Below are 12,388 nucleotides of genomic sequence, written 5' to 3'. Positions count from 1 at the left end.
TCTAAGATTCAAAAACCAAGTAAACGCATTCTTCGTTAACGAAGAAGGAAAAAACTTCATTTTAAAATTCTCATCATTAGCTGGATTCCCAATCTCGACTAAATATCGAGCGACATGTTCAGTAGTCGATTCTCCAACTTTTCCTACAAATTTTGTAATTATTTTCGGGATTTTCACACCTCTTGGCACTTCGGCCATTTGAATAACTTGAGGAAAAACAGATACAAAATGGGGTCGATTCATGAACCCGACATTCAAACCGACTCTATTGAGCACATCTTCCACAATTCTCGTAACTTGATAATGTTCACCACCCTGATTAGCGCGTAATCGGGCCAGAACGTTATCTGTATTTTGACCACGGGGATTTAACTGAGGATTCTCTCTGTTTCTTAAAATATTATTTTAATTTTGAAATATATTTTCGAAACCCTCATTATTCCCCCTGGCATCATGCCTTTCTCCTTCATCATAATCAACGATTCGAGCAACCCGTTCGACTTGCCTTGCAAGACAGTCGAATTTCAATTTGTAATCAGCCATCATAGGATTTAGAATTGTGGTCATTTGCTGAGTCAATAAGATAACCAAATCATGATGACTTTCCTCTACCTGTTGTCGAAACGCTGCCATCGAATTGGAGGCGTTCGACGTAGAGTCCACATTATAATCACGAGAATACTCAGAATGTTGTTGTGGGTTTTGAGAATTATTTACTCCAATTACACTCCCAACAAGGATAGGAGGAACAAAACCGCTCACTGGCGGAGTATAACCAGGAGGAAGGCCATAAGGAGGCCAACCAGTAGTTACCGGAGGCTGTATTGGTGGTAAGTTACTACGTGGACGAATATTACGTCCATTTTTTCCAGTCTGAACATTAGTAACCACTATACTTTCACTCACAATTATGCCTTCTGAACATGAAGTAACGTCCGAAGGTTGTACAGTTACTAGTATGCTGTCATTGGTGGACAAACCACCATTCACATTCGACATTTCATCCGCCATGTGAATAATTCTTCCACTTCTTAATTGCATACACCAAATGAAACCAAAATCATTTGACAGACTTCAGTTTAAAACTGTCCCACCGGGTGTGCCAATTTGTTTTGTCGATTTTTAGCAAATTGAAGGTGGTTCAATTCTAATGGTTTGGGAGCGAAACCTACTCCTCTCTTGCAGGTACCAGTTTTTCTATAAGTGCATCAAAGACCTTCGAATTAGACGAGAATTAAAGGAAAAGACTGGAAAAGTGTAAAATAAAGGCTTTGAAAGTAAAAATGACTGGAACTGAAATGGTTTGCGTTGAATTTAAACAAAGAGATAAAAATGCCTCCGATTGAATCAAAGGACTTTTGACTTGAAAATTAAAGGTACTGAAATGTAATTATGACAATGAAATTAAAAGATGCTTTAAAGATAAATTGAACAGGAAAAGTAGAATTTGCTAAAATTGTAAATTGAAAAGAAAAAGAGATGGAAGGAACCCTACAGAAATCGAACTCGAATACAGAATCAGAAATTTGCTGGGATATGAGTGTGCTCGAGTGTATTTCTGAAGAAAAGTTCCAACCTCGGTTCCTTATTACTTTCTAATATTTATAGCCCTTTTTCCATAACCGACCATTAATGACATGATGCCCCCTTGTGTGCGAAAATTTGGGTAACTGTTCCCGCTCTTCTGCCCAAACGTGTGACAGTTACTGAAAATCCCTTTAACTCGAAAAAACCTTCGATCTTCCTCATTCAAGTAGCTATTCAATTTACTATGTCCATCGAATCCGTGCCAAATAGCTTTCCATTCGATGCCTTCACGTGCATCTCTTTTGATCTCAACTTCCATTTCGAAACTTTATTAACATCTCAAACCATCTCAACCTTCGAATATAATTATTTTTTACTAACATGTGTCTATTTTGAATTCATATTTCTCTATTAAAATGTATTTTTGAAACGTGCTTTAAATATATAAAATTATATTTTAAAAAAATTATTTCTTAAAAAAGATATGCTATCCAAACAATCACAAACACTTGTTCAATTGAAACAACTAGAAAGAAACATCGTAAACATTTCAAAATACAAATATAGTCTAAAATGCAGTAACATACGCGTGTGTAGAATTACTTGTAGAACTCCATGACCCAGACGCTAGAAACACAACACACAAATCTTATGCCACTAAATCCAGATCCATGTGCTAACTCCATGAAATCTTGTTTTGTTCTCTCAATCCCTCCGGGCATTTGAGTCATCATGATAACATCATTTCCAAAAGCATTCTTGGCAAAAGATGTTGGCTCAGGAACAATGAAAACCATTGTTTCCACCACAATAACCTTCCCATCATTCGGAATAGCCTTGAGGCAATTTTTCAATATCTTCAAGCATTTTTCATCTCCCCAATCATAAAGTATTCTCTACAAAATTTTCGGTTCGACAATTCTATGACATCAAATATGTGATATGATAATTATATAATTAATGTTTATGGGAATTGCAATTTTTTTTTATAAAAATATTATATGCACTATCTTTGTATACGGTTCTATTTTTTGTATAGTGGAATTTTTTATTTTTTGATATTAAAACTATTGATAACAAGTGAAAAAAGATAAAATGTTCGTCTTTTATATAAAAAAAAACGATAAAGTATTGCTTTGTCCCTAATATTTAGGTTGGATCTTAATTTGGTCTTTAATGTTTCAAATGTTTTATTTCAATTCCAAAAACTTTTAAATAGTTTTAATGTGGTCCTACTACTAAAATTGGCGCTAATAGTTAACAGAATATATAAGGGACGTAGACATTATAACGTTATTAGTTAAGTCATATATTTTTTTACGTGTATAACCAAAATCTTCTTGTAATACTTTTTTTGCCTTCAATTTTCTCTATATACAAAACCTCAAATCCTAAAAATTAATTATTAATATTTTAAAATTAAAAAAAAATTTATATTAGTGATCGTTGGTAGATTGATTTTACTAACATACTGAAATCGAATGCTATTTATTTTTCAAAATGCGAATTATTTGTATCAAATCTAATGGTTGGACAATATTAAATCTGTTTAAAACTTTTTTAGAATTAAAATAAGACGTTTGAAAAATTTTAAGGCTAAAATAAAATATTTAAAACGTTAGAGACTAAATTAAAATTGACCCAAATATTAAGGGCTAAAATAATATTTTATCCAAAAAAAAAGTATATAAGAAAAATATACAAATAACAATAGTGCAGATATTTTTTTTATTTTATTAGCGAATGTTATGTTTTATATATCCTATGATAATGAAATAATGAGATTTAAAATTTAAAGTATATGTACCCCCGAAAAGAAAAATCATTTTATCATTTCTCTTATAATGAACCTCAAATGCATGATTGATCGATAGTCTTTTTCTTATCCTTGATTAAAGAAACATTTAGAAGAATTATGTCACATCATTTTTGTTAGTTATTCATTTAAAAAAAAATAGAGCCTAATAAAAAATGATATATGGTTAACAAATCAGACTCTCTTTCTACAATAGATTTTTAAGTTCTTAAGGCTAATTATCTCAGCTAAGTAAATTAAAATAACACTATTTAGTAGAAGGTTGAAATTTGACAATATATTTTCTGTATGTGTCATGATTGATAATATGTTATCTGTGAATTATGTTTTTATGAATATTTTTTTTTTCATAATACGCATTTGGCAGATTAACACAATGCGTCTTTCACAAATTGTATTTTTTTTTAATAAAAAAATATTCTTTTTTATAATACATCTCTGACAAATTATTTTTATCACAGACGCCCTTAAAAAATTGTTAAATATTAAATCATCCAATATTTAAATTTAAGGTGATTCACTAATATTTAAGTGATTCACCATCACTAAAACAATATATAAAAAAAATTTAGTCCGAAAAAGCATAATATATATTCCTCCCACCTTCATGAAAATGGCGTCTCCATTAGGAACACTCTCAAACATATCTCCTCCCACATGCTCCACGCCTGCAACATTATTAGAAAATACAATTGTCATTTGTCATATTTCCTTTAAAAGGAAAAATCTATATATAATAATAAAATCATAATATAAATAGTTATATTTTTAACATTTTCTTTTAAGTAAGAATTTTTTTTAGGTTTATTTGAATTATTTTGCATGGACCTTTTTTTTTATTTGTCTTGTGTTCTTTTATACTTTTGGAATTTATTAAAAATCGAATTCCCCATCTTTCGAACCTAAAACTCTAATACTATATTATAATATCATTCTTTCTAAAAATTTATGCTAATAAAAAGAAGCAACATATTATAACAGAATTTAATAAATATAAAAAGTTTACAAAAACATGTAATTAATTATTAATTAGCAAAAATGTATGACTAATCAGGTGTTTACTATCTTAACAATAATCATTGAAAACAAACAAGTGATGCTAAAAGCTTGTATACTAGTATTTTAACATATATAAACGTTTTTTTATTATTTAGCAACACTTTTTAAAAAGGATTGCTAAAAAAGTGTAACTAAAATAGAAAAAAATGTGACTTTAATTTTTAAAACACTTGTATAATTACCATAGCCACCATAAACATAGATATAATAGAATTTCTCTCTCTCTCTCTCTGAAGATCAAGGTTGAGATTGTTGATATTTCTCTTGAGTTTATCGTACTTACTAATATGACCAAAGTAACAGTTTTATTATTTAACAATGCTTTTAAATAGAATTTAATTTTAATGCACTATCAATGTAAATACGTAACACCATATCATAAAAACAACTATTATTTAATTTTTATTGACCGCATGAATGATCATCTTAACAGATGGATGTGATTGTACGACTATATAAAATATTTTACACTGTTAGTGCATCAAAATTAAACTCAATATGTGTGTATGTATATGTGTGTTATGATGTCTATTATAATAATGAGGTTTAATTATTTTATTGGTTCCTATAATTTTATCAAATTTGTAATTAGTTTCTATACTTTTTTTCCTTTTAATAATTAGATTCCAATACTATTTTTAATTTTGTAATCAGATTTTTTCTATATCAAAAATGTTAAAGTTAACGAAATATTCTTCCAAAAAAAATATATAGTCAAAGATCTAATTATATTTTTAATTGCAGATACCTTCAATTTTTAGAGAAATATTCTGTTAATTCTAATATTTTTTACACTAGCAAAAACCTAATTACAACGTTAAAAGCAATGTAGTGATCCAATAAAAAAATATAAAAACTTAATTACAAATTTTGTAAAACTATAAACAACAACAAAGTAATTAAACCTTTTAATGACTATGATGACCCTAATAAAAGTATTGCAAAAACTAAGTTTTTAAATATTGTTAATTTGATCGGTCATGGTAGCTATTATCAGGCTCCACATTATATCTATGCATCTATCTATAATTCTATATACTAACCAACTTTGGGTGAAGACTTTATCTAGATGCAGCCACAACGAGGGTCCCAAAGATACACCATCAGCATCACCCAAAAAATATTTGGAAACAGGGGAGAGACTATACAGCCTCTGATGCAAGTTATTAGAGCTTTGTGGATCTTCAACAACAGAACAAGACAGTAATGAGTGACTTGCAAGAAGCCTAAGAACACGATCCAACATTGATGCTGCTTCAGGGTTTTTGGTTCCAATGTCATCCACAATGTCTTTTGCTGAGAGCTTTGCACCTTCGCCTTCTTTTGCTATGATGTCAAATACACCAAGCTCTATTGTGGTTCTCAAAGCCATTGGAACCACAATTGACCATGCCATTTGAGAAAACAAGAAGCCATCTACTTCTTCTTCATCTTGTGGTAGCTTGAGGAGCTCAAGTAGTTTTGCATCGGATTCTGATGCGGGAGCCATTTGTGAATTGGGACGAAATTAAAGCAGGATGGGGTGCAAGTAATGTAATGTATATGTAGTTGTATTTTGAAGTGAACTTATAATACATTCCTCTCATGAGACTAAATATATATACTGTTTCTCGGAATTGTAGGCACAACTAAAAACGACATAATATCTTTTGAAATAAAGTTGTATAACAAAATAAAATACTTAATCAAGTTGTTATAACTGTTACCATACATTATGCATTTTTTTTTCTCCTTCTCTTTGCATTTCTTTTCATTTTTTTTTTCGCAGTCGCTTCTCTTTCTTCTACTCATGTCACTATTTCTTCCTCTTTTTCTCTTTCTTTTTTTTTTCTCATATTTCTTTTTTGTTGTCGTCGTCACCACTACTACACCACCACCTCCATCTCCATCTCCTCATCCTCTTCTTCTTCCTCCTCCTCTTTCTTTTTTTAATTTGAATTTCTTTGATCTTTTCCTTCATTTTTCTCCTACTCTTATTCTATCATCATTATTATCATCATCGTTATCGTTATTGTCATCATCATCATCATCTTCTTCTTATATGTATAACAATTTAAATTCAAAATGCATCAAAATTTTTTAACGATAAGTTTAGACCAGAATGAACAAAATTAAATCCAAAATGCACCGAAATTAAATCTAGAATGCACTGAAATTACTTAATGATAACTCAAAACTCCTCCTCATCCTTTTTCTTCTTCATTATCATCATCATCATCTTCTCCTCCTCCTCCTCCTCCTCCTCCTCTTTTTTTTTTCTCATCTTTCTATTTTGTTATTGTCATCACCACCACCACCTCCATCTCCTCTTTTTCCTACTCATCTTCCTTCCTTTTTTATTTGAATTTTCTCGATCTGCTCCTTCCTTTTCCTCATCATCATCCTCTATCGTCATTATTATCATCATCATTATCATTATTTTCATCATCGTTATCCTCTTTTTATATGTATAACCGTTCAAATTCAGAATGCAGTAAATTTTTTTAATGATGACGACACACAAACAAACTCAGTTTAAAACAAGTTTAAACTAAAAGTGTACCTTATTTAAATCCAGAATGCACCGAACTCAAAATTTCTCCTCCTTCTTCTTCTTTTTCTTCATCATTATCATCATCTTCTTCTTTTTTTTCTTGTTCTTCTTCTTCTTGTTATTTTACCTTCTCATTATTCGTCTGGTTTACTCTCTTAACAAGAATAAAAAGAAGAAAAAATCAAACAAAGAAAAAGAAGAAACGCATAATGTTGCAAAATCACTAAAAAGATGAGGAAGAAAAGAAAAAATACAACAACAGCAATAAAAGACCGATGATAAGAAGAAAACATGCGAAAAAGAAGAAAAAACGCAAAGAAGGAAGATGAGGAGAGAAACGCGAGAACGTTCATGTAGTTGGAGCGTATATTTCAGTAATGAAATTTGATTTTTGTTGGGTTTGGACCAACTTAATTGGACTTGGTTATCAGAAAGATTTGAATGTGTAGCATGACTCTATTTTTTGTATATTCTTTTTAGGGTTTTGCTAACATGTGTCTTAAGGGCACATGATAAACTTATCATTAGGGCTGTCAAACGGGCTAGCCCGGCCCATTTAGACCCGGTCCGTTAAGCTCGCGGGTTCGCGGGCCAGAATTTTCTAACCCGGATCGTTTATGGCCAGCCCAATGGATTAAACGGGCTAGCCCGTTTATCATTTTATTTTTTTTTTGAAAAATATTTTGACAAAAAAATGAAAAATACTAATAATAAAAGAACGAATTTAAAAATTTTAATATGCAGTGATTGAATTTATACGACTTTTTTAATTATTTTTTTGTGTTTTTTTTATTACATAAAAATAAGGGCAATTTACGCATCTAAATTGTTTGACCCCCAATATTACGCAAATACATTGTTTTCAAATTCAATACGCAAATGCATTGTTTCACTATTTTATGTAAACCGCTACTGGCAGTAGCGGTTTACGTGTGTGAGTGTGTGAGTGTAAACCGCTGCTGCCAGCAGCGGTTTACGTGCATGTGTGTGTGTGTGTGTAAACCGCTACTGGCAGTAGCAGTTTACGTGTGTGTGTGTGTGTGTAAACCGCTACTGCCAGTAGCGGTTTACGTGTGATGGGCTGAATGGGGCTGCCTATATAAACCATAGAGGGGCCAAATGTGGAGAGGTAGAGTGTTATTCACAAATGGAGGGGGAGGATAGTTTTGTAGCTCTGGTTCACTGCTCTGGAAAAATTCAAAAGAGCAAAAGGCACGGTGTAAAATTCACAGATAGAGAACCGCTTAGTATTTTTATCCGATCGTCGAATACGTTGGCCGAGATTAAGCAAAGCATATTACGAAAGCTCGGTACGTGTGGGATGAAGTGGGTAAAAAAATTATTTTACAAGATTCCCATTGATGTTGTCTCAACTGCTGTGCGATATGAGACCTTCGTGATCGGATCGGATGAAGACTTGCAGGTCTTGTTTCACTGCAGGCGCAGTTTTCCGGAGGTGAGGATAACTGAGCTGTTTGCGAAGTTAGAAGATGGTGTGGATAGCTCGGGAGTATCAGCACCTAATCCTCAGTCGACCCCAGCTGGTGGTGCATCAACATCGATGCCTGTGGTAGCAGTGGCCGTTCCGAATGCGGAGCCCGAACGTGCTGGGGCTGTTCATGCATATATTGGTCATGTTGTTCCTGATTTTGAATGCGATGCCGGACCGGATCGAGTTGAGAATACACTGTTTGACGATGATTTAGATGCGGAGCCTGTCGATATTGGTGGGGATAGTGATGATGATATTCCAAGAGGTGGACCTTCAGCTCATGGAGGTTCCGGTTCTGCAACACAAGAGTACCCTCCCCACCTCTCTTCTTTGAACTTGAAAGTCGTCGGCCAACAGCAGAATGTAGATGCAACATTCGATGGGCAGGGCATGCATGATGGGACACCTATGACTGAATTTCAGATTGGCCAATCTTTCCAGAGTAAAGAGGAAGCCGTGTTGAGTGTAAAAGATTACAATATTCGGCGTGGAGTTGAGTACAAGGTTATGGAGTCCGACAATCTGAAATACCAAGGGAGATGCAAAGAGTTTGGTAACGGGTGCACGTGGTTGATTCGGATAGTCATGCGGAAAAGGAAGAGCACATGGAAAGTTAGGAGGTACAACGGTCCGCACACGTGTATGGCCACATCGATATCAAGCGACCACAAGCAGCTTGATTATCATGTGATTTGTGCGAGAATCTATCCGTTGGTTCGAGCTGATGCGTCGGTGTCGATCAAGGTGTTGCAAGAGGCAACGGAGGCGACTTATGGATTCCGGCCTAGTTATCAGAAGGTGTGGTTGGCGAAACAGAAGGCAGTAGCGCAAATATATGGCGATTGGGAGGAGTCATATGCTGATCTGCCTCGGTGGATCCTTGGGGTCTCATGCACGATGGAAGGTTCCGTTGCTCTACTCAAGACGTCCCCGATTAGGGTGGGTGGCCAAGTTGATGAAGATAGAGTCTACTTTCATCGGATGTTTTGGACATTCCCTCCGTGTATTGAGGCATTCCGCCACTGTAAGCCGCTCGTTAGCATCGATGGAACACACCTCTATGGCAAGTATGGCGGGACATTGTTGTTGGCGATCGCTCAGGATGGTAACTCGAATATTTTGCCTGTTGCGTTTGCACTCGTGGAGGGGGAGAATGCAGAGTCTTGGTCGTACTTTCTTTCGAACCTTAGAAGGCATGTCACTCCACAGGAAGGTATTCTCGTGATATCTGATAGACACAACGGCATCAAGGCTGCACTAGAGTCTCCCGATAGTGGTTGGCAACCTCCACATGCTTATCGGGCATTTTGTATTCGGCATGTTGCTGCAAATTTTGCCCTCACTTTCAAGGGACAGGATGCGAGGAGGTGGCTGGTGAATGCCGCGTATGCGAAGATAGAAGCAGAATTCGACTATTGGTTTGATATAATGAGGACGGAGAACCCGGCCATGTGCGACTGGGCAAACAGAACGGAGTATGAGAGGTGGACACAACACAAGGATGGGGGGAGAAGATATGGTCACATGACCACCAACATTTCTGAGTGTGTGAACTCTGTCTTGAAGGGCACAAGAAACCTACCAGTGACGTCTCTGGTTAAGTCGACATATCTCCAATTGGCGGAGTTGTTTGTTGTCAGGGGTCAGACGGCAGAGGCACAGTTAGGGTCCGGGCACCGGTTTTCACAGGCAGTAGTTAAGGCCATTGAGCGTAACCTGAAGGATTCGAGGTGCTTCACCGTGACTGTGTTTGATAGACATCACCTTGACTATACAGTGGCTGAGACGACGCCCACCGGCAAATTCTCTTTGGGTAGCTATCAGGTTTCTCTTAGGGATCGCACCTGCGATTGTGGATACTTCCAGGCGCTGCATTATCCCTGTTGCCATGCCCTCGTATGCTGTGCGCAGTCACGGCGAGATTGGGCCACTTATGTCGATGAGGTTTACACCATATCTGAGGTCTTTAAGGTGTATCAAATGTCCTTTTCACCTTGTATTCCAGAGGGGCTTTGGCCACCATATGACGGGCCGACAGTGATCCCCGACCCAGGCATGAGAAGGGCAAGAGAAGGACGACCACGTTCCACCCGCATCCGCAACAACATGGATGAAGCTGACACCAGCCGACCTAAGAGGGAACCACCTATCCCCTCCCCAGTGCAAATGCCAGACCTGATAGTAATGGGGGAACCACCTATCCCCTCCCTTCCTGTCCTTAGCATGCAGCCAGTCTACGTTCAAAGCGTCCTCAGGGATATGCTGTACTCCACCCAGCTGTGGAACAACCCTGTCAACCTGATGCCACTCAATGACCGCAAAGTATATCAAACTGGTCACCGCTCGCCATAGGCGACTATGCTCCTCTGTAAGTATCTCTGGATGGACAACGGCAAGTACATCAAGTGCGGAGTAGGGCTCCCATACAATCTGAAATTTCAAAACTCATCATACATTACAAGAACAAGTATATATCTAGTCACATTTAGATAGCGAAGCAAAAATAAAAACTCTAACTGCTATAAAACTTACATCACAAGCGGTCAATCGATCCAATGCAAGCCGATACCTTATGACTCTCTGCTCCTTTCCATCGTTAGGAGGTAAGTAGGCAGACCACCTAAATTTAAGTCATATGAGACACAAACTACCATAAAAACGCCAAAGAAATTTGTTAACAGTAATAAAATATAACACATACCTGGATGCCAGTGGGAAAGAGAAAGCCTCAAACCCTTCCGGCCTCAAAGACGGAAACCGCCAGAATATCCAACTCTGTAGCAACTGGAGCGGGCCCGTAAGATTAGTCACATTTCTGTTCGCTACCCGACACATGCATCGGTACAGCCATGCCAGAGCGGCCGACCCCCAGCTATACCTCCCCATGTCATCAAGGTTTGCCACAAATGGCAACCACCGTATATGTACCCGGTTCGCACTCTTGTCCCCAAATAACTGAGTCGATAACATCATCATGATGTAGGCCCGTGTGTAGATGCGGACAGTCTCCTCGCTCGCATCTACTGGTAGCACCCTAAACCTATCGCGAAACCATGTAAAGTGTACTGTCATCTGCTTGACCTTATTCGGTGGAGGGCGCTCACCAAATAGGTCCTCAAACCACTCCCAAGCTGGTCGGCCACCCTCCATGTATGTCTCAAACTCACCAAGGCAACCACTCACAGCCTCACCATCCACAGGCAGCCCTAGCTGGAATGCCACGTCCTGCAATGTCACTGTGCATTCTCCGAAAGGCAGGTGGAACGTATGCGTCTCAGGACGCCACCTCTCAACGAACGCACTAACCAGTGGCTCATCCAACCAGAACCATTCGCTATTTAGCCTGGCCAAATGGTACAATCCAACCCTCTCTAAATACGGGATGATCCTATCATGCAAGGGCATATTCTGTTGCCGTCTCACACTGTATATACACCTAGTGGGCTGCACAGAACAAGAAAGATATACAGAGTCCAATTAAATTCTCCTATCCTTAAAAAATTTGCCATAACTAACTGGATACAAATATATTAAACCATCAACAGATTCTCCTAGGTAAAAAATAAAAAAAATTCCCTAGTCACGATAGGAAAAATAACAACATCCATACTTTAATAAATAACAGCCAGAAATGTTAAAATACTATAAAGCTTTAAAATTTAAAACTTCATATCATACAAATGCCCTAACCAAACTAAAATAATTCACTAACGTCAGCTATCCCTTTCCTTAACCAGTGAAGTAACATCCTAGCATGCGAAGCCTAATTTCAAACTAGAGGGAATAATCTATAAATTCTAGTTCGTCTACCTAACCTACCATTTTTCTGACTAACATATGCAAAGCCTAGAAAAAAATAAATGTTAACTAACCTCGTCACCAATAGAACCGGCAATATGCGCAACACCGTTCAGTCGGTACAGAGTCCTGCCTGCCATGATAACTGGCCAGATGTCACCGC

The 12,388-nt window shown here is 36.7% G+C and overlaps 2 protein-coding genes across 2 annotated transcripts; both read right to left on the bottom strand.

The window, feature by feature from the left end:
* LOC107606822 (anthranilate N-methyltransferase-like) lies at nucleotides 2,127–5,912 on the bottom strand. The gene is made up of 3 exons (XM_016308837.2): nucleotides 5,450–5,912; nucleotides 3,947–4,011; nucleotides 2,127–2,423 (listed from the first exon to the last, which is right to left on the bottom strand). The coding sequence occupies exons 1-3, from the start codon at nucleotides 5,889–5,891 to the stop codon at nucleotides 2,127–2,129; spliced, it is 804 nt and encodes a 267-aa protein (XP_016164323.1). The 5' UTR covers nucleotides 5,892–5,912.
* LOC110265004 (serine/threonine-protein phosphatase 7 long form homolog) lies at nucleotides 10,903–12,388 on the bottom strand. The gene is made up of 3 exons (XM_021107722.1): nucleotides 12,300–12,388; nucleotides 11,129–11,871; nucleotides 10,903–11,047 (listed from the first exon to the last, which is right to left on the bottom strand). Exons 1-3 carry the CDS (start codon nucleotides 12,363–12,365, stop codon nucleotides 10,903–10,905), a joined length of 954 nt encoding a protein of 317 aa, XP_020963381.1. The 5' UTR covers nucleotides 12,366–12,388.

Source organism: Arachis ipaensis, chromosome B07 (assembly GCF_000816755.2).
Source record: "Arachis ipaensis cultivar K30076 chromosome B07, Araip1.1, whole genome shotgun sequence".
Classification (NCBI taxonomy): Eukaryota; Viridiplantae; Streptophyta; class Magnoliopsida; order Fabales; family Fabaceae; genus Arachis; species Arachis ipaensis.
This window is presented reverse-complemented; position numbering and strand designations above follow the sequence as displayed.